The following is a 19,501-nucleotide window of genomic DNA, read 5'->3' on the forward strand; positions in this document are numbered from 1 at the left end:
CATGAAACAAAAACTGGCACAGAGTTCAACGTCTTCTCTCAACACCAAAGAAGTAATAGTTGTCAGCTGAAAGAAAAACGTATTCCCACATTTCGCAATTTCCTTTTGATTTATCAGCTTTTCAGACCACATAAAAACCTCTTGCAAGTCAGACACTAACTGTAAATCCAAACTACAGTGAAATCAAACCCACTTTGCTTATCTAGTCTGAAATAGCACAATGTGAAGCTAATCCCGAACAAATAATCATACAAAAACAGTGACGCTCCCATAGAGTTACAGTACATAGGCCCGTGCCCTGTTAAGTTTACGGGACCTACTGTATATTGCAGTTTTTAATGTTATAACGTTGTTTCCTCATCAAAAAACTGAAATATCGTGATATTGTATCATCAGAGTTCTCACAATAATATCGTGGACCATCACAATATATCGAATTACAAGTCTCTTTGCTTAAATTAAAAGTTATGGTGCAGATATAGCTAAAAAGACAGAGGGAACTACATAGACCATGATCCTTTGCTCCATTTCAGTGCAGACTACATGAAGAAATAACAGTTCTAAGCACTTTTAAGTCTTTGTTCTTTGGATTAAGTCTTGTTAAGGCATTTTAAGAGGAAAAAGTCACATATTAACAGTTTGTTACACTCCACAAAATATCACAATAAATATCGTACTGTGAGATGTACATCGTGAAAATATCGTACAGAGAGATTTGGATATTGTTACATCCCTAATCGTGAGCCTCCCCAACATATCATGAGTAAGGGTGTGCAAAAATATTGAAATATCGATATATCGTATCGTTTCATGTGATGTTACAGTATTGATATCTTGGGATGCTGTATCGATATATCAGCAAGAGTATTTTTTGGTATATTTTACTAATTATTTTGTTACAGTGCTACAGTTCAGCAACACATTTGACATTTTCACTGTTTTGATTGTTAAAATGAGCGTTTTTTATCTTAACTTTGCACAGGAAACGGTTTAACAAAGACTTTTATCACAGAAATGATTTAGCCTTTATTTTTTATTGAACCGTATCGAATCGATTTGAAATATATCGTACTGAAAGTGCACTGTATCGAGATATGTATCGTACCGTGGCCTATGTATCGAGGTATGTATCGTATCGGCAACTTCTTAATGATACCCAGTCCTAATCATGAGCTTTACCTGATAATGCAATAAATACCGTACAGTGAGGTTCATACCGTGACAATATCGTATCGTGAGATTTGGATATCGTTACACCCCCTAAAAGTTGTGTTTTGTTTCATTCACACACTTTCAACACACAAATCCTGTATATTTAGGCAGTGTTATTTCTCAAACTGAAAACACTCTGTTCCTCCTTGTGATGTCATTTGTCCAACTTTGTAAAGGTAAAACAAAAATATTAAAAAATAAACGCACCGACATAAAGAGTAATGAAGAGTAAAGGAGTCGAATAGAGGCGTTAACCTTAAAACTACCACTAAATGACATCACAAGGTGGAACAGAGCATCTTGAGCTTTGGAAATATGGATAGACTAGTAATAAAGGGTTACTCAGATGTGTAAATGAAACAAAACACAACTCTATGTAAGCTTTTGAGGAGGGAACAGTGTAAACATGACTCAAAGATCACTTGTTATGAGTAATATCGTACCTGTAATTCCTAATTCTTACCTAGTAGACTTACGTTTACTTGGTCAGTATGGGTAAATACATTTCAATATATTTTTTGTACTGTTTTTATGGATTAAAAAGAGTTATATAGGCCCTTGCCCTCTATCTGAAACTAGGACACGGCCCATTACAGCACACCAGAGTCCACCTCTCCCTTTTCAAAACACAAACACCTCATCACGGTTACAACAGCACAGCTCGGCCACAAACTTGAAAAATGCAGTCTCACATTTCACAATCTCCATTTCATTGGCTAACTTTTCAAACCACATAAAAACCCTCTTGCATGTGAGGCTCTTAACTAACTAGAACTACAGTGAAATAAACACACTTTGCCCACCTAGAGTCTGAAGAAATACGAAAATGTATTTAGTTACATAATTAATTCATGTATTTCTTGAAAATTATACATGACGATAAAAAAGATGAGCTTACAATTCTAACATCCAAGAATATTTAAAGTGGAACGAAAAACTAAATCCACTTTTTTCACTACTAAACTACTGCTAAACTACTTCCTGCAATTTCAAGTAGTTGGTGACATCACAAAAGACTGCTCTGCTTACAGCCAGGGGTTTCTGATAATAAACACCTGGCTGCAGGAGCAGAGATTGAAGTGTGGATATATATACATTTACAATACAATATTTATATAGCGCTTTCAAGGCCCCTTTCAAGAGCTTTACAACAAGGAACCACTCACCCATTCACACGTAGACAAACATAGACAAATACAGACAAACGCAGACGCACACACACACAGACAAACAGAGACACACAGACAAACACAGACACACAGACACACACACACAGACTGGTGAGTTAAGACACAGTGACAGTATTTATCTGTGGGAGCTGAAATTGCACCACCAACCTAGGTCTGGGCGGTATCCAAATTTTGATACCATTAAACCTTCTCAGGATTTTACAGGAGTATAAGGTATTACCGTATTACCAAAATGTTTTAGTACGACTTTGGTAAGATACAAAGCCACAGCGCTGTACAGTCTATGCTTATGACCTGCAGATTTATAATCCCTGAAAAGTTTCACATGAACCATCTCCAATGTGATAGACGCACAGAAGAGACTCACCGTCAGCCGCACATCCTCTGTCACTGAAAAAACACTCATAATCCGCTGAGTCATGTCCTTTAGTCTGACAGAAGCTGAACCGCATCAGAGAACAAGGAAGGATCTGTTTTTATCGCTTTATAGTTTCTGCAAATGAGCCATGTGGTTATAAGTTTCGTTTCTGTAAAATGTAAACAAATGTGGCCTGAAGCCAAAATGCTGCCAAATTGGAGAAGTATAATATTTTCTTTTTTTCGTTTTTTTTTTTTCTTTTTTGAGACCAACGCGCTTGCCTGACTTGCGGCCTGACTTGCCATCTTGTCTTGGTTTCCCTTATGAGCATCACGTGACAATGGAACGAAAATAATCAAACGTCATCTTCCCACGCAGTTAAAAGAAACATTATAGACACTATTAGTTTTAAATCGTGACAGCATTAAATTGAAAATACAACTACATTAATTTGTGCCGAGCAAACAAATTTAGGCATCAATAAACTATAATATTATATTAGGTCATGCGCTGCAGATTTTTTAAAATGATGGTAATGAAACTGATACCGTTGCTACTTTTTGAAACCGCGGGATACCATAATACCGTATAACTGCCCAATCCTGCACCAACCTGTGGGTCAGTGGATCTGACCTGGCAACTAAGAGCAGGATTCGAACCGCAGACCTCTCAATCAGTGGACAAACTCTACCAGCTGAGCTACTGTTGCCCCCATATACCTCCAGATCCCTGCCCCCTCCCCTTTAGTCCTTCAGGTGAAATGTGGTTGTGCTTAGTCCCACTTTAAAGACAAAATTACATAAATACAAACTTGATTCAGTGCTACAGACCAACCACCAAATCAGAAAAATTTTTTATTACTTTTTAAAATGAGCTTGAAACAGCTTGTGAATTCATGTGAGAATCTATGGCTTTCAAGCACGACATCAATCTTAAGAAAATACAAAATTGGCTACAAAACTGTTGAATCTTAAAGGTGCACTTTTAACTTTTTGCTTGGGGGTCCGTCACCTGCTTGTTTCTATGGATACGTCATTGCTCTGCCTGGAATGTTCCACAGTGTGACATTTAACAGCTTCCCTTTACGTTTATAAAATTACATGTAGTTTTATAGCTCAAAAAAACCCCTAGAAAAACAGGCATTCTGACTCTGGAAAGATCTGACCTGTAACTTGGTCTGGTTTGGTCTCCACGAAGACAGAAAGTTTTTTACGGACCCTCCATCAGAAAAGGTACACAATGCACCTTTATTCTATGTTATGTTACACACCTTAACATATGTTTTAACTCCAAGAAACACAAGTCAGAGCAGAATATTAGCCGTCGTGGCCCGTATAGCCATTTCTTTTATCCAACTTATAATATTATGATAAAACCTTCCCCATCTGTCAACCATCTGACTCAACTTAAAGCCATATGTTTCCCATTGTACAGTGCGCTGCCCCTAAACACAAGAGGAATGTCAGATATGTGAACGGAGCGCAGGAAAACTATCTGAAAATACAGCAGAAATAACAGAGGGAGGAGAAGAAGAAGAAGAGGGCTTGGGCGGGTCTACTCTGGATCCAACTCTTCCAGGATCCCTTAAGCTATGAGGCAACCGCAAAATAGGTCGTAAAGACGCAATTAATAGCTATTACGGCCAATAGCGCTGAAAAAGGGGAATGCTGTACTGCCTGTAGTGCACTATTTTTAAAGGTGCACTGTGTAACTTTTGTGATAAAGGGTTCGTCAAATGCTTTTTTTGCAGCAGAGATGTTATCGCTTTGTCTGGAATGGTCCACAGTATGGCATTTCTGTTTGTGTCTCTTTTGTGTAAGTCACTTTGTACTAGTAAGAGTCTGACTTTGTGTGTGTTGAGGCACTCGGTTAGTTTAGTTTAGTTTAGTTCTGTTTTGTCTTGCCACTCGATTCTGTTTGTGGGTTTATGAGATTTTACTTTGGGACACTTGTGATTTAGTTTTGTTGCGTGTCCGTTAGTTTAGTCATTCATTTTTTGGAAAAGCCTACATGACTCGTTTTTGGCACAAAAGTCGTTATATGTTAATCCTCTTATTTTGTTTTCTAGTTTAGGTTATTTTATGTACATATTGAACATGTTTTGTTAATTTACCCTTTTAGATTCTTGTTAATTAAACATTACTTAACCCCAGTGAGCTGGATCAACCAACGCTCCCTCGCTCACAGTCAGAATGCCCGTTTATTTTTCTAGGTATTTTTCAATTATAAAACCATTTGTAATTGAATACATGTAAGCTAGAGCTGTTTAATGTCATAACTAACACACAAACCTTGCGTATTTAGGCAGTACTATTTCTCAAACTGAAAACACTCTGTTCCTCCTTGTGATGTCATTTGTCTAATGTTGTAAAGATAAAACAAAAACATAAAAAAATAAAAGCACCAACTTAAACAGAAATGAAGGGTAAAAAAATAGCCTTAAAACGACCATTAAATGACATCACAAGGTGGCACAGAGCATTTTGAGCTTTGGAGATGTAGATAGAGTAATAATAAAGGGTTACTCAAATGTGTAAATGAAACAAAACACAACTCCACGTAAGCTTTTGAGGAGATAAAGAGTATTATAACATGGCTCAAAGCTCACTTGTTTTGAGTAATATAGAACCTTTAATTCCTAATTCTTATCTAGTTGGCTATCTTACGTTTACTTGGTCAGTACAGGTAAATATTGTGGAACATTCCAGGCATAGAAATGACATCTTTATAGAAACAAGATGGTGACGGACCCCCAACCAAAAAGACTACTCTATGTTATAATGTTTCCTCATCAGAAATTACAAACCTGAGTTGTGTTTTGTTTCGGTCATATGTTTAACTCACAAACCCTGCGTATTTAGACTGTGTTATTTTCTCAAACTGAAAACACTCATGTCATTTGTCTAACTTTGAAGCCACAGCTAATACTGTAAAGGTTAAGCAAAAAGCAAAATAGCAAAATAAAAGCAGCAACTTAAAGAGTAATGAAGAGTAAAGAAGCTGAATTGTGGCTAAAAAAAAAACGCTGTTAACCTTAAAATTACCACTAAACAGAGCATTTTGAGCTTTAGAGGTGTAGATAGACTGATAATAAAGGAAACAAAACACAACTCCAGGTTTGTTTTTGCTTACTTGAGTCCAGTTTTGCATAATATAGGACCTTTAAATCCTAATATTATCTAGAAATGATCTTACGTTTACGGTTGGTAGGTGTAGATTAAAAAAAACTTCTAGTATATATTTTATTTTTCTTAGAGGTTCATTATGTAACTTCTCTGAGGGTTGGCCACCTGCTTGTCATTTCTTTACCTTGAATATTCCACATTATGACATTTAACTTCATTCATTCATCCCTGTCGACAAAAACAAGTAGCAGCACCAAGCCTAGGGACAGTTCAGATCTATGGAGAGTAGACCCTGCTCACAGTTAAAATACAGGTTTTTTATTGCTCCTCAGCTGAAATGTTATATCTGCCAGCACAGTTCAGTCAGATTTTTTTTTTTGTACGTGATTTAGTAATGTTCCTCGGGCAACCAGGAGCGCCAAACCTAAATCACACGCTAAAACTAAAATGACACTGGCGGCTCCCTTAAGCTATGAGGCAACCACGAAATGAATGCCGCAATTAATACTTATTACAGGGAATACGGCAAAAAGGGCATTTAAGGTTACTCCTAATATGTGCCAAGTTCTGAATAGTTTATTTAGTTGGTAGGTCTATATAGTCTCTGTTTTTCAATTTCTCTTTACTGATATTTTCAAAACAAGCACCGATCTGTTTCTGGCAGAGGTGGGACCAAGTCGTTGTTTTGCAATTCTCAAATAAGTCTCAATAAGTCTTTGACCTCAAGTCCAAGTCAAGTCCCAAGTCAAATACAGGCAAGTCCAAGTCGAGTCTCGAGTCACTGGCCCATAAGTCCAAGTCAAGTCCAAGTCGTCTGCTTTGAGCTTCAAGTCATTTCAAGTCTGTAAACCAAATGACCAAATATAGCTTAGATTTTTGCGATTTATGTGAATTTTAAGATAAACTGTACATAAAAAATCATAGTACATTTATATATGAGTATTTATAGAGTATATAAGAGTTGTAGAAATTAATTTAGTTCATTTTACCGTTTTAAATGTCTTGACGAGATCTTAGAGTGAATCATTACAGTCAGAATAGAAAGAATTCAGATTTAAAAGTGCTTCTCAAGTCACAGGCCTCAAGTCTGAGTCAAGTCCCAAGTCACTGACCTTCAAGTCCAAGTCGAGTCCCAAGTCTTAGTCCATTTTATCAAGACAAGTCTCAAGTCCTAAAAAAAGTGATTCAAGTCTGACTCAAGTCCAAGTCACGACTTGCATGTCCCCACCTCTGGTCACTGGTATTGAATATCAGCCCAGATCCAGAAAAATCGGATGAACCGGACATCGGCTTACAAATATCGGTTCAGTCGATATATATCAGGTTCAGACTGGTTGGGAAAATAATTTAATGTAATAAGACAATTTACTTTCTCATGTTTGCCAAGAAAGACTCATAATGTTTGAACTTCTATACAAAGTTGTTCAGTGGTTACTCGAGCAATAAATAATATCTTTGGATCAGTTTTGCCTGTCACAGCAGCAGACACTTAAAGGTGCATTGCGCAAGATTTCTGGTGGAGCATCCATGACCTGCTTGTCTCCATGGAGATGTTTTTGCTTTGCCTGGAATGTTCCACTGAATGACATTCATTAATTATCATTATCATTATGAACCATTGCATTTATATAGCGCCTTTCAAGATACCGAAGCGATTTACAGTTAACTGTTCATTCACTCCACACTTGGTGGTGGTAAACTACTACTGTAGCCAAAGCTGCCCTGGGACAGACTGACGGAAGCGGGGCTGCCAATCTGCGTCATCGGCCACCATCACTCACACACACTCCACTTTCATACTAGGCAATGTGGGTGAAATGTCTTGCCTAAGGACACAACAACAGATTTTGCCACTGGCGCCCCACTGTAACAGCTCTACTTTACATTTGTTCAATTACAGGTGGTTTTATAGCTCAAAAATACCTAGAAAAACAGGGTATTCTGACTGTGACAGGGGTTGCCTCACCACAGATCTGACCTGTAACTTCATTTGGCTTGGTCTCCATGAAAAAAGTAATACCCTAGTAATACCTAGGAGTAATAGTAATACCCTACTGTGCACAGTGTTGGGAAGGTTACTTTTAAAATGTATTCCCCTACAGATTACAGATTACATACCCCAAAATGTAGTTTGTAACGTAATCCAGTAAATTACTTAAAGTGAGTAACGTAATCTGAATACTTTGGATTACTTGATTTGCTGTAGAGAAGCAAAGACAAGGACATCATTATATAAGATATTTTGTCTGCTAAAAGACAATAAAAAAGACGAGTCTTTAATTAACCAAATTAAAAATATTATTGATAGAAGAGGAGGAAACATGGTCCATGCAGCATGATTTAGTCCAGTTAAATTCTGTTTTAGTCCTGGTTTAGACCCAGTTTAGACCTGAATTTAGTCTTGGTTTAGTCTTGGTTTAGTCTTGGTTTAGACCTGGTTTAGATCTGGTTTGGACCTGGTTTAGTGTCCGGCAATGAGTGGAATTACTGGAAAAAAAAAAAAAAAAAAAAAAAAAAGGGATATAGCCCGAAATGTGAAAACAGGAAAATACCGCCGTGTAATCCACTTATTTCAACAAAGTAACTGTAATCCAATTACCTCTCATTAAAACAGTAACTGTAATTGAATACAGTTACTCATAATTTGTACTCTGATTACGTAACTCTGGTACATGTAATCTGTTACTCCCCAACACTGACTGTGCAATATTATCACCATGGAGAAAAGAATTCGACAGACCCTCCACCACAAAAGTTACACAATGCACCTTGAAAGCCACGTCATTGGCATCAGTACAGGAATTTAAAACAGCAGGATTGGTGCATCCCTAATTTTGTATATCTTTTTATATTATATTTAAGATTATTTTATGTATACTAAAATACACGTAAAAAGATAAAATCAATACATTTAAATTATACTGTGCAATTTTCTTGTATTGGCAGATGCATGAACGAGAAACAAATAATAGAAATGAGTCAGAAATACCTTAAAACTAGTCAAATTGTCTTCACATGCTAACTCCATGTATGTAAACTGCTCAAAACAAAGTATATTTACTAATGTATATGCAGTGTTGGGAAGGTGACTTTTAAAATGTATTCCCCTACAGATTACAGATTACACACACCAAAATGTAGTTTGTAACGTAATCCATTAAATTACTTAAAGTGAGTAACATAATCTGAATACTTTGGATTACTTGATATTGTCATGCTTTTTTGTTTAGTTCTGGTTTTAGTCCTGGTTTAGTCCTAGTTTAGTCCTAGTTTAGTCCCAGTTTAGTTCTGGTTTTAGTCCTGGTTTAGTTCTAACTTAGTCCTAGTTTAGTTCTGGTTTAGTCCTAGTTTAGTTTTGGTTTCAGTCCTGGTTTAGTCCTAGTTTAGTCCCAGTTTAGTCCTGGTTTTAGTCCTAGTTTAGTTCTGGTTTAGTTCTAGTTTAGTCCTGGTTTATCCCAAAATGTGAAAACTGAAAATTACCGCCCTGTAATCCATTTATTTCAACAAAGTAACTGTAATCCAATTACCACTCACTGAAACAGTAACTGTAACTGAATACAGTTACTCATAATTTGTACTCTGATTACGTAACTCCAGTACATGTAATCTGTTACTCCCCAACACTGTGTATATGTGCATTTTACAGTGAATGACGCCTTAAGGCAAAACCCACCGCCAAATACATTGTAAAGCGTCAGTTCTTATCAATTACATTACAAGGAAATATGATTGGACACTGAGGCTCACCTGGGACCTCGGCTTTTTCATTCTCGTAGCCCTCAGGATCGGCAGCCAGATTGTCGAAAGACTGAAAAGACATTTAAAATTATAAGGAGCGTACGGGAAAGTCGAAGAGAGACATCAGAAGGAGCTGGGGTTTTTCAACGCCCCTATTAAATACAAAAACCACTCTTTGAGGGTTTCCACTGGAGCCGGGCTAAAAATACAACTTTAACTGCAGCCCTTTGAAATGCATATGTTTGGATATACACTGTAAAGGCAAGTGAGACGTCGTAAAAGCTGTGAGAGTTGAAGGAGAAGCATCTTAGACACTCCGTACACACACTATAAAATGAAATGTTGACGTTAAAGATATGGATTATGTCACATTGAAATTCTATGTTAATTGAAAAGTTGAAATTTTAAGTAGATTAACATAAACTTATTTAAAGTCAACATTCATTTTACGGAGAGTGGAGAGATGACTGCATGCTTAAAGGTCTTACATTACGCAAACTTGACTCTTTGAGCTTTAAGCCATGTTATAATATTACCTCATTACTACATTATACTTAATTATTACTTCATCACAAACGTGCCTGGAGTTGTGTTTTTTTTCAGTCTCATGGTACGATATCGTCACGGTATGAACCCCACGGTATGATATTTACTCACGATATGTTGTGGAGGCTCACGATTAGGGATGTAACAATATCCAAATCTCTCTGTATGATATTTTCACGATACACATTTCACAGTACGATATTTCTTGCGATATTTTGTGGATGTTAATATGATACTTTTCGTCTTAAAATGCCTTGACAAGACTTAATCTAAAGAACTAAGACTTAAAAGTGCTTAGAACTGATATTTCTTCATGTATTCTGCACTGAAATGGAGCAAAGGATCATGGTCTATGTAGTTCCCTCTGTGTTTTTTTTAGCTATTGCTGCACCATAACTCTTAATTTATGGTTAATTTAAGCAAAGAGACTTGTAATTTGGTATATTGTGATGGTCCATGATATTATTGTGAGAACTTTGATGATATGATATCACGATATTTCAATTATTGTTAGGCTGTGTTCGTCTCTCACGAAAACACTCTGTTCCACCTTGTGATGTCATGTAGTAATACAGGAAGTGCTCCAAACACCTTCTCTAGAATCAATTGGATGATTTAGGCCGATCTTTACTGAACAAATAAAGGTAGATAAAATGCAGCTGTTAACTTAAAAACTACTGCTTCATGACATCACAAGGTGGAACAGAGCATTTAGAGCTTTGGAGATGTAGACAGACTAATAAAGCGATATTACTCAAACATGTGTGAATGAAGCTGTCATGGTTCATGTTCTGTAGTGGTTGTTTTTGCTTATTTTGGTGTATCTTTTTCCTTTGGTGTTGAGTGTCCTTTTATTTTGAAATTTTCCTGTAGTTTTGAGTTGTACTTTCTGTCTTGATAGTTTGCCCCGCCCTGATGTGTCTGTGTCACCTGTGTCTGTGTGCATTTATACCCTTGTGTTCCCCTCCTGGCCTTTCTTGATCCATTATATTTGTCATTGTCAGTGTCTTGTCCTTGTATTTTATGGATTTTTTTTGGATCTTTTTATGTTTGTTATTGAAGAACTTTAAAGCAGTCCTGCATTTTGGGTCATCCCTTTGTTTCCACGTGACAGAAACAACCCATAACTCCAGCTATGTTTTTGAAGAAGTTACATATAACATGATTTAAAGATAACAAGAGTCAATTTTGTGTAATATAGGGCCTTTAAGGATTTCACTGCTGTTTAAGAATTGTAAAAGCGTAAAGTTTCTGTACTGATAAAATCTAAATCAAATCAATCAAATGAAAAACAAACACTAGATTTTGTGACATCTTTGCAAGTATTTGAGTATCTATGAATGTGTTATACTGTATGATGTTTATATTTCTGTGTGTGGGCTCTTCTTACCCTGGTTCTCCTGGCCTGGGGGATCCCCAACCCTGATCCACTGTCCACATCTCCCATAAGGAAGTCAGAAACTCTGCAAAAACAATACAACAAGCGGCACTTTAGGATTTATGAAGCAGAAAGAAAAGCACTATTATCTGGCAAAGCAAACAGGAAAACAGATATGAGTGTTCAGTCGACAGGGCTAGTTTTCGAGGATTTATTTGATGAAGTCACGAGCTAAAACGGGCACGAGTGGTGGTGAAAAGTATTGTGCTACTCACACATTGCCGAAAGTGAATGCCAACGTGTCAATGGATGCGTGTATCTCAGAAAACACAGCTTTTCGGTTCTCTTGGGTCACTTCCTTAAAGTTGATGCCTGTGGAGAGTGATAAAAATACAACTATTAGAACACGGTGCCGGTAACTAGTGCTAAAACAACAGTAGTTATGGACAAAGACAATCATTTCATTAAACAATAGAGCTGGTGTTGAAATTTGCATTCATCCAAGTGACAATATGTAAATAAAAAGCAAAAACATGACACTTTTGGATGAGGAACAAAATGTCTTCGATGCAGTTTTTCTAATTTTACGCAATACAGTTACAGACAGTAGAGAAAGTACCTAAAAGGTAGTATTTATTTATTTATTAGTAGTACTGCAATAATTTCTAATAATGCTGCTGTTACTATGACAACAGTAATCTACCAATCTTGACAAAAGTATTCAAAGGAAATGCTCCGTAAATGTGCTTTAAAGATGCACTATGTTACACCATCTGGTTGTTTCCATGGAGATCCTGTTATTAAAGTTCCACAGTACAGCATTAACCTACTCTGCTTACAAGGATACAAGCTGTTGGTGCCAGGAGGCCAAGTTACAGGTCACATCTGTGGAAAGGCGAGCTTTCTCCCAGCTAAATTACGTGTTTTTCAAGGGAATTCTGAGCCATTAACGGTAATGAATGCAAAATGGACAAGTTTAAAGCCATACTGTGGAGCTTTTACTGCAAAATTACACCAGTACATTAAAGGTTGAGCAAGATTTTGAGAAGTTTGAGTAACAATACACTAGGATTTGTCAAAAGTATAGAAAATCAGACACTAAATGATATCAAAAGTACAATCGAAACCTTAGTACAAGTCTATTCCTTAGTATCGTGACAACACTACAGTACACATCTGGATTAATTTTGCTGAACCACTTTAAGTAGTAATATTTCACTTCAAGGTTTGTAGTACATTGCATGCACAAAAGAAAATAGTTGAGGGGCTTCTGAACCACAGCAAAAGCACATAATTAAAAGATTAAAAAACAAAGCCTTACAATCTGGATAAACAGTGGTGTAATGACATGTGTTTGAGAAAATCGCCTTCCAAACAAATAATATCTCCGGGATTACGTTCTCGTCTCTTGAAGCTTCGGCTATTGACTGATCAAAGCCAAAATAATCCACGCATTTTCATTCGTAAACGTGTTGAAATCCTTTGCGTAATCTCTCTTCCACTGTCGCTCGTCAGTCGCTCATATCCATTTCATCGAGAGATCTTAAAACCGCCAGATTTCGGTCATTTTAATATTGTAGAAAAACCCGACAAGTTAAGCTGTTAAAATCTTCAGAGAAAATGAAAATATAGTTCCTCTTTTTCAAGAAATAGTACAGTCAGCAGGAGGAGGACAGGCAATCTGAGGAACCAAAGTTGCAGCAGTGAAAATCGAAGTGAACGGAGTACTTCCTGTCTGACTACCACAGGAAGCACTTGCGCAGCTTGAGTTGAGCGGCTTGCAATGTTAAAAAAACGTTCAAAACTTACCTCGACTTCCAAGGGGCTCGAAGTAAAAATATCCGCTTTCACATAGGCCACTGGTTTCCGGATTGCAGTTGCAGTTTTTTTCATGAGTTCATGTTGACGACAAAAATTGAAATATTAAATCCAACGTAAAAAAAAAAAAAAAAATGAAGGTGAAGCTAGTTAAAAATGTGAAAAATGTGTACTTGTTGGTCACTCCTTGATTTCAATCTCTTCTTCATATCAACATGTCAAAAAACAAAAATGTAAAATCCAACATTGACAAGATTTGAGTGAATTTATATATAAAATTAATTTCTAGACAAAATTGTAACTTTTTTGTCACTTTTGTCCAAATTGGACACACCCCCTCGTAACCGAAGTGCATAGTGCTGTCCGGATTGGCATTCGCTCCATTTTTTCACGTTGATATAAAAGTTTAAACATCCAAAATCCTTGCATTTATAATCCAAGATGTCAAATTTGTTGTTTTCGACTGTTTTCCAAAACGTAATTTCTTCATGATTTTTGCAAAACCAAAATTTCTGTTTATGCAAAAGTATAAAAAGTCACTTGTGGTCAGACGCATCGTATAATCTTGGTCACCGCTTTCCAGATCACTTTTATATCTTCAAGTTTAGATCAGTCATGTGAAAGCTGAAAAAAAAAGTCTGAAAAAATACAGTATCCTCTGCCAAAAGGGGAATTTCTGGTCAAAACATTTATCAGTCGCTACTTCCTCGCTCGCAATCTCTTCTTCATATCTTGACATCGGATATAAACTGCAAAAGTATCCAAATTCAAGTTACAATCTCCCACGATGTGCTTATCCAGGAGACATAGTTGCACAGCGGTCCCAGCCTTTTCCAAAAATGCACCTTCCCATTGGTGAAAGCCTGAAGCCTGCAAGCCGAGCGCGCACTTCCTGCTCAGGACATCCTGTAGGACTCACAACAATGTTCCCAGATCTCGGCCCCTGTGCGACTCGGAGCCTGGAAACTGCATCACTACAGCCACAGCAGCCATTGTGTTCTCACGGTTAACACAAAATGCAGCAGGTCCAGTTAGCACCTCAAATATCCCAGAGGAACTTTAATATGTTTCCCATACCAGAGATGTTCCAAATATAGATCAGAAGTGTGTGTGTGTGTTTGTTCTATATCATACTGTGCATTAAAGGGCCTTTATCGTGCTATTTTATGATCTATGTTATAATGTTTCCTCATCACAAACAGACCTGGAGTTGTGTTTTGTTTCATTCGCTCATGTTAAACACACAAATCCTGTATGTAGGCTGAGTTCTTCTCTCAAACGGAAAACACTCAGAGATACAGGAAGTTCTGCACTACGTTTTTAAACTCCATACACTTTCACTAGAATCATTTGGATCATTCCAGCCCTGGAATAGCTGTTCCCCTTGAAAACTATTGTATTTTTTGGACAGTAAGGCTACGTTCAGACTGCAGGGCTTAATGCTCAATTTGGATTTTTTTTGTGAAATCCGATGTTTTTGCGAGGTCGTTCACATTTCCAATTAAATGCGACTTGTATGTGACTCCAGTGTGAACATTAAACGGTCCAAAAGTGACCCGAATGAGCACTGGAGGACACGATGACGTCATCCACAGTGAGCGTGCTCTGTGTTTACGGGAGTTGTCCAAACATGGAGCATCTTGTACCAGAGCAAGAACATGAACAACTTACTTGTTTTAAGGAGGAGATTGAGAAGGAGAAGAACAAGGTTTTTGACCGTGGTGTTTTGTGGGACAGCGGCACCGACGTCCATTGAAAGGAACGTGTGGATGTGGAGACGTAGCCAAGAGTGGTGAGTGGCGATGTGCTTCGCTTCAGTGACATGGAGTTCATTAACAATTTTCGCCTACTTCAGGGCAGAATAGTGAAGTTTGTGGCTTGTTGATAACGTGCAGGTAGGATGAATGTGCTTTGGCCGTTCAGACTGAAGTCGCATGTCAAAAGATTGGATATGTATCAGTTTTAGGACCACATATCGAAGTGGCCTGGGTCGCATTTGAAAATATCGGATCTGTGTCGTTCAGACTGTCATTAAAAGATCAGAAACAGGTCATATAGAGGCCAAAAAAACAGATTTGGGTCACTTCAGGCTGCAGTCTGAACGTAGCCTATGTCACACTTTTTTCATGGTTTGGGTGGTCCTGCTTCTTATACTCTGGTGCGACTTATATATTAAAATATATAATTTCACATGTTTGTTATTTTCACACTGAAAGAGGACGCTCTAGGCTTGTGTGCCAGGATCTGCTACTCCTGCACCACTGAAAACTTAAAATTAAACATCAACTCATAAAGACAACTGAGAAAACTGAACACAAATGCCCTCAAAAAGAAAATCATAGTCTGCAGTTTACAAGCTGCAGCCGAAAACAGTAATCGAGCAGCAGAAAGAGTCTGGAGTGAGCGAGAAACTTGTGAAGTACTGGCGAAAAGTGGAGGAAACTCTAACTGCAATTAAAAAAAAAGGGTAATCGCGTGCTAAAAGCTAGATGGCCACAGCTAGAGTAAACAAGTACACAAACGGGTGCTTGAACAGCGTGCTCCCGGGAGAGGCTTGTCAACGGTGCAGTTACTTCTCCACGCCCAGATAGTTGCCAAGGCGATGAATATAAATGACTTTGCCGGAGGACCTTCTTGGTGTTGCCGCTTCATGCAACACAACCGCCTCTCATCAGAGCACGAACAACGATATCCAAAAAACTGCCAGCAGACTTCAAAGCCATTTTGTAAAATTAATTTCCCTCCAAAAATAAGACTTATATATGTTTTTTTCTTGTTCATTGTTTTTTTTTTTTTTTTTGGCTGGTGCGACTTATACTCCAGAGTGACTTGTCGTCCAGAAAACAGGGTACTGCTACATGACATCACAAGGTGGAACAGAGCATTTTGAGCTCTGGAGATGTAGACAGACAGAAACACAACTCCAGGTATGTTTTTCAGAAGGTAAAAACATTCTAACAAGAGCCAATTTTGCATATATAGGACTATTTATTTTCAAAGATCTGGAGATGTCTCAAGTGGCAATCAGCACATCACATTTTGGAGAAAACTGTAATAAACCTTGAACAAAATAAAATAATAAAGAACAAAATGCAGTTAAATGAATACTACTGTACGGACTATTGGGTACTGAAGCCAATTTCCTACACCAGGGGTCTCCTGTAGTTCGGGAGCTACCAGTAGCTCTCCATCCCCTTCCAAGTAACTCGCCAAAAGACTTCTTAATTACACGTATTGTGCTGAATAAGTACAATTTGATTAATTTAATGTCTATTACCATTGTATTTGTATCATTTTGATTTCTAAATTTGTACTCTAATAAATGGACAATGGTTTGTTTCATAGGCATTGAACTGTACTTCATCTAAGGCTTGCACTGACTCTTATATTTACTTAATTTCTTGTGATCGCTGTAAGTAGCTCATTGGTATTTTCGTTTTGTAAAAGTCGCTCACTGGAGGAAAAAGGTTGGAGACCCTTGTCCTATACCAATTGTGAATCATGAGTGAGGAAAATTATTCAATCTGATAGTCCAGTGTTCTTCAGATATTTTATGTTATTAGGTTCTTTTTTCAGACCAAGAGTTTGTTTTCATACCTGACAGTTTTGACTACTCACTAGCGCTCTTCCTCAGAGTGGTCACGTGATGTTGATGTGTCGGCTGATTTATACAGATCTTGGCGCTGTCTTCCTACCGGTGGAGGCAGGACGACAGCGCCATCTGCACTCCGACTTCCTCAGGAGCTACTAGTGAGCGGTCGAAACTGTCAGGTATGAAAACAAACTCTCGGTCTGTAAAAAGAACCTAATAACATAAAAGATTCAATTTGATGTTGCAAACTGCCTGGGATAGTCCAAGGATATCGTGAACATTGACCTAAATGAACAAAATAGGCTGTCACACTTTACTTTATAGCTCTTAAGAAATCAAATAGTGATCCTAAAAGGCATGTTAAATTTGTAAGGACAAGGTGGATCAGTTATAAAGTTAAGCATTTTGATAATACTTCCCAATACTAATGATCTTGAAGCACATGAGTATGCTATATGCTATTTGTATGCTCTGTTAGTTGATGGAAACTTTGAGACATTGAGGAATAAGATATGATCAGCGAGTTAAAGAATAACAACTGGACGTTCTTACTTAAGACTTACGCTTCACTACCAACCAGATATCTTCATCAGCTCTAATGGTGTCATCTGGTTGGTAGTGATACGCTGGCTTCAAAAAGCTAAGCAAGTCCATTTGTTTCGGTTTAGCTCACTGATAATATCTTATTCCTGGATGTCTCACAAGTTCCATCAACTGACAGAGCACACAAATAGCATATAGCGTACACTTCTGGACTTCGTGACTTCTTCATAACTTCCATACACCCCGAAACAAGACTGCACATTCCTAACTTTTATCCTAAGCGTAATAATTTAGTTTTATTCGATTCAGGACGGTAAACATAAAGATTAAAGCGTCCAGATTTAGAGATTAGCGCATTCAGAGTGCGGAAAGAATCAGTACCTATAGCTGACACGCAAACTGTCACCATGTGTTAAAAGTTTGTCGGAGAAAAATAAGATGTCCTCTGAAGTGAAAGAAAACATTAGGAGGCCCTGGAGCCAGTTTAAATCTGACAACAGGTGTTTTGATCAAATCTGGTCCCGTGTAGTCGAGTGGAGACGCTTACAACGCTTGGCTTCATTTTAAAATAGTTAGCGCAAATGACATGTTTCAGCGTAACTCAATAAATCAATAGTCTTACGTGCGTATGACAGATTTCTTCATTCCAGGTTTATGTTCTTGTTGTGTCGTCATTTTAAGAGCGATAATTGTATGAACAGAAATATCATAGGGTATTTAAAATTCAAATAACAGCTTTTAACAACTTTTTTACCTCAGCTTTTTTGCCAAATTGGACCATTTTACACAATTTTCTGTTATGTTATAATGTTGTTTTCTCATCACAAACATACCTGGAGTTGTGTTTTGTTTCATCCACATTTTAAACACACAAACAGGACCAGGTATCATAAAGAAGTTGCCGATACGATACATTCCTCGATACATAGGCGACAATACGATACATATCTCAATACAGTGCACTTTCGATTTGATACATTACAAACTGATTTGATACGGTTCAAGAAAAAATAAGGGCAAAATCAAGGCTGTGACACTAAAAATCAATTCTTGCTCAAAGTTAATACGAAATGCACCAATTTTAATCATCAGACCAGTGAAAACGTCAATTGTGTTCCATAAACAAATTTCTTTCCTCTAAACAAGCAACAAAACTGTAGCGCTGTAACAAAATATTTGAGTTAAATACACCAAAAAATACTCTTGGCGATATATCAAAACAGGAGCCCACGATATCGATACTGTATCATCACATTAAGCGATACGATATAGGGTCAGTCCATATGAAATCAGCCGTTTTCAAGGAATCTCCCCTATGAACCATCTTAGTTTGGCTGAAAAAAATTCAAGAAATTTCTAAAATGGCCACATTAAAGAATCTAAAATTTTAGCTCAATCCCTTGAGTCGTTCCTGAGTTATGGCCTGTTGAAATTTCGGGGCCATGCTCAAGTTTTTAGAAGCCTTAATTTATAAGCATGTTTGAGAGACCATAACTTCATAAAAAATATAGTTAGGGAGCTGAAAATTTGTATTATTGTAGATTCATGGTCATAGATTCTGAATCTGTTGTCAAATATTGGGTATTTTTATTAAGGGGGATGCTGTGGCCCCCCAAAATCTCACATTTGGTTGCCGCTCAATTTTGTTTTTTCAATTTTTGAGGTCCAAGATCTATTTACTCCAAGCAGATATTTACAAACTAACTGTTTAGCCTGAATATTTGAGAGAATGACGATTTTTTCAGCCTTTTTTTTTTTTTTTCAGCCAAATCTGAGATGGCTCATAGTCGGGAGCGCAGCTGATTTCATATGGACTAACCCTATATCGATATTTCAATATTTTTGCACCCCTACACAAACAAAAAACACTCTGTCCCACCACTGTGATGTCATGTGGTGATACAGGAAGTGCTCCACTGTGTTTTTAAACTCCATACATCTTCACCACAGTCATTTGGACCATTTCAGCTCCTGAATTGCCAATCTCTACTGAAGAAAAGA

General features: G+C 37.4%; 1 protein-coding gene across 1 annotated transcript in view; it reads right to left on the reverse strand.

Moving 5' to 3' along the window:
- LOC110153464 (rho GTPase-activating protein 29-like) overlaps positions 1 to 19,501 on the reverse strand; it is a 106,985-nt gene that overhangs the window by 27,182 nt on the left and 60,302 nt on the right. Inside the window, 3 exon segments of the mRNA XM_020917363.2 lie at positions 9,633 to 9,693; positions 11,560 to 11,632; positions 11,823 to 11,919. Of these exon segments, the coding sequence (XP_020773022.2) occupies positions 9,633 to 9,693; positions 11,560 to 11,632; positions 11,823 to 11,919 (231 nt within the window).

This window comes from Boleophthalmus pectinirostris, unplaced genomic scaffold (assembly GCF_026225935.1).
Source record: "Boleophthalmus pectinirostris isolate CB_2022bp ecotype Guang Dong unplaced genomic scaffold, ASM2622593v1 HiC_scaffold_16, whole genome shotgun sequence".
NCBI classification, from domain to species: domain Eukaryota; kingdom Metazoa; phylum Chordata; class Actinopteri; order Gobiiformes; family Gobiidae; genus Boleophthalmus; species Boleophthalmus pectinirostris.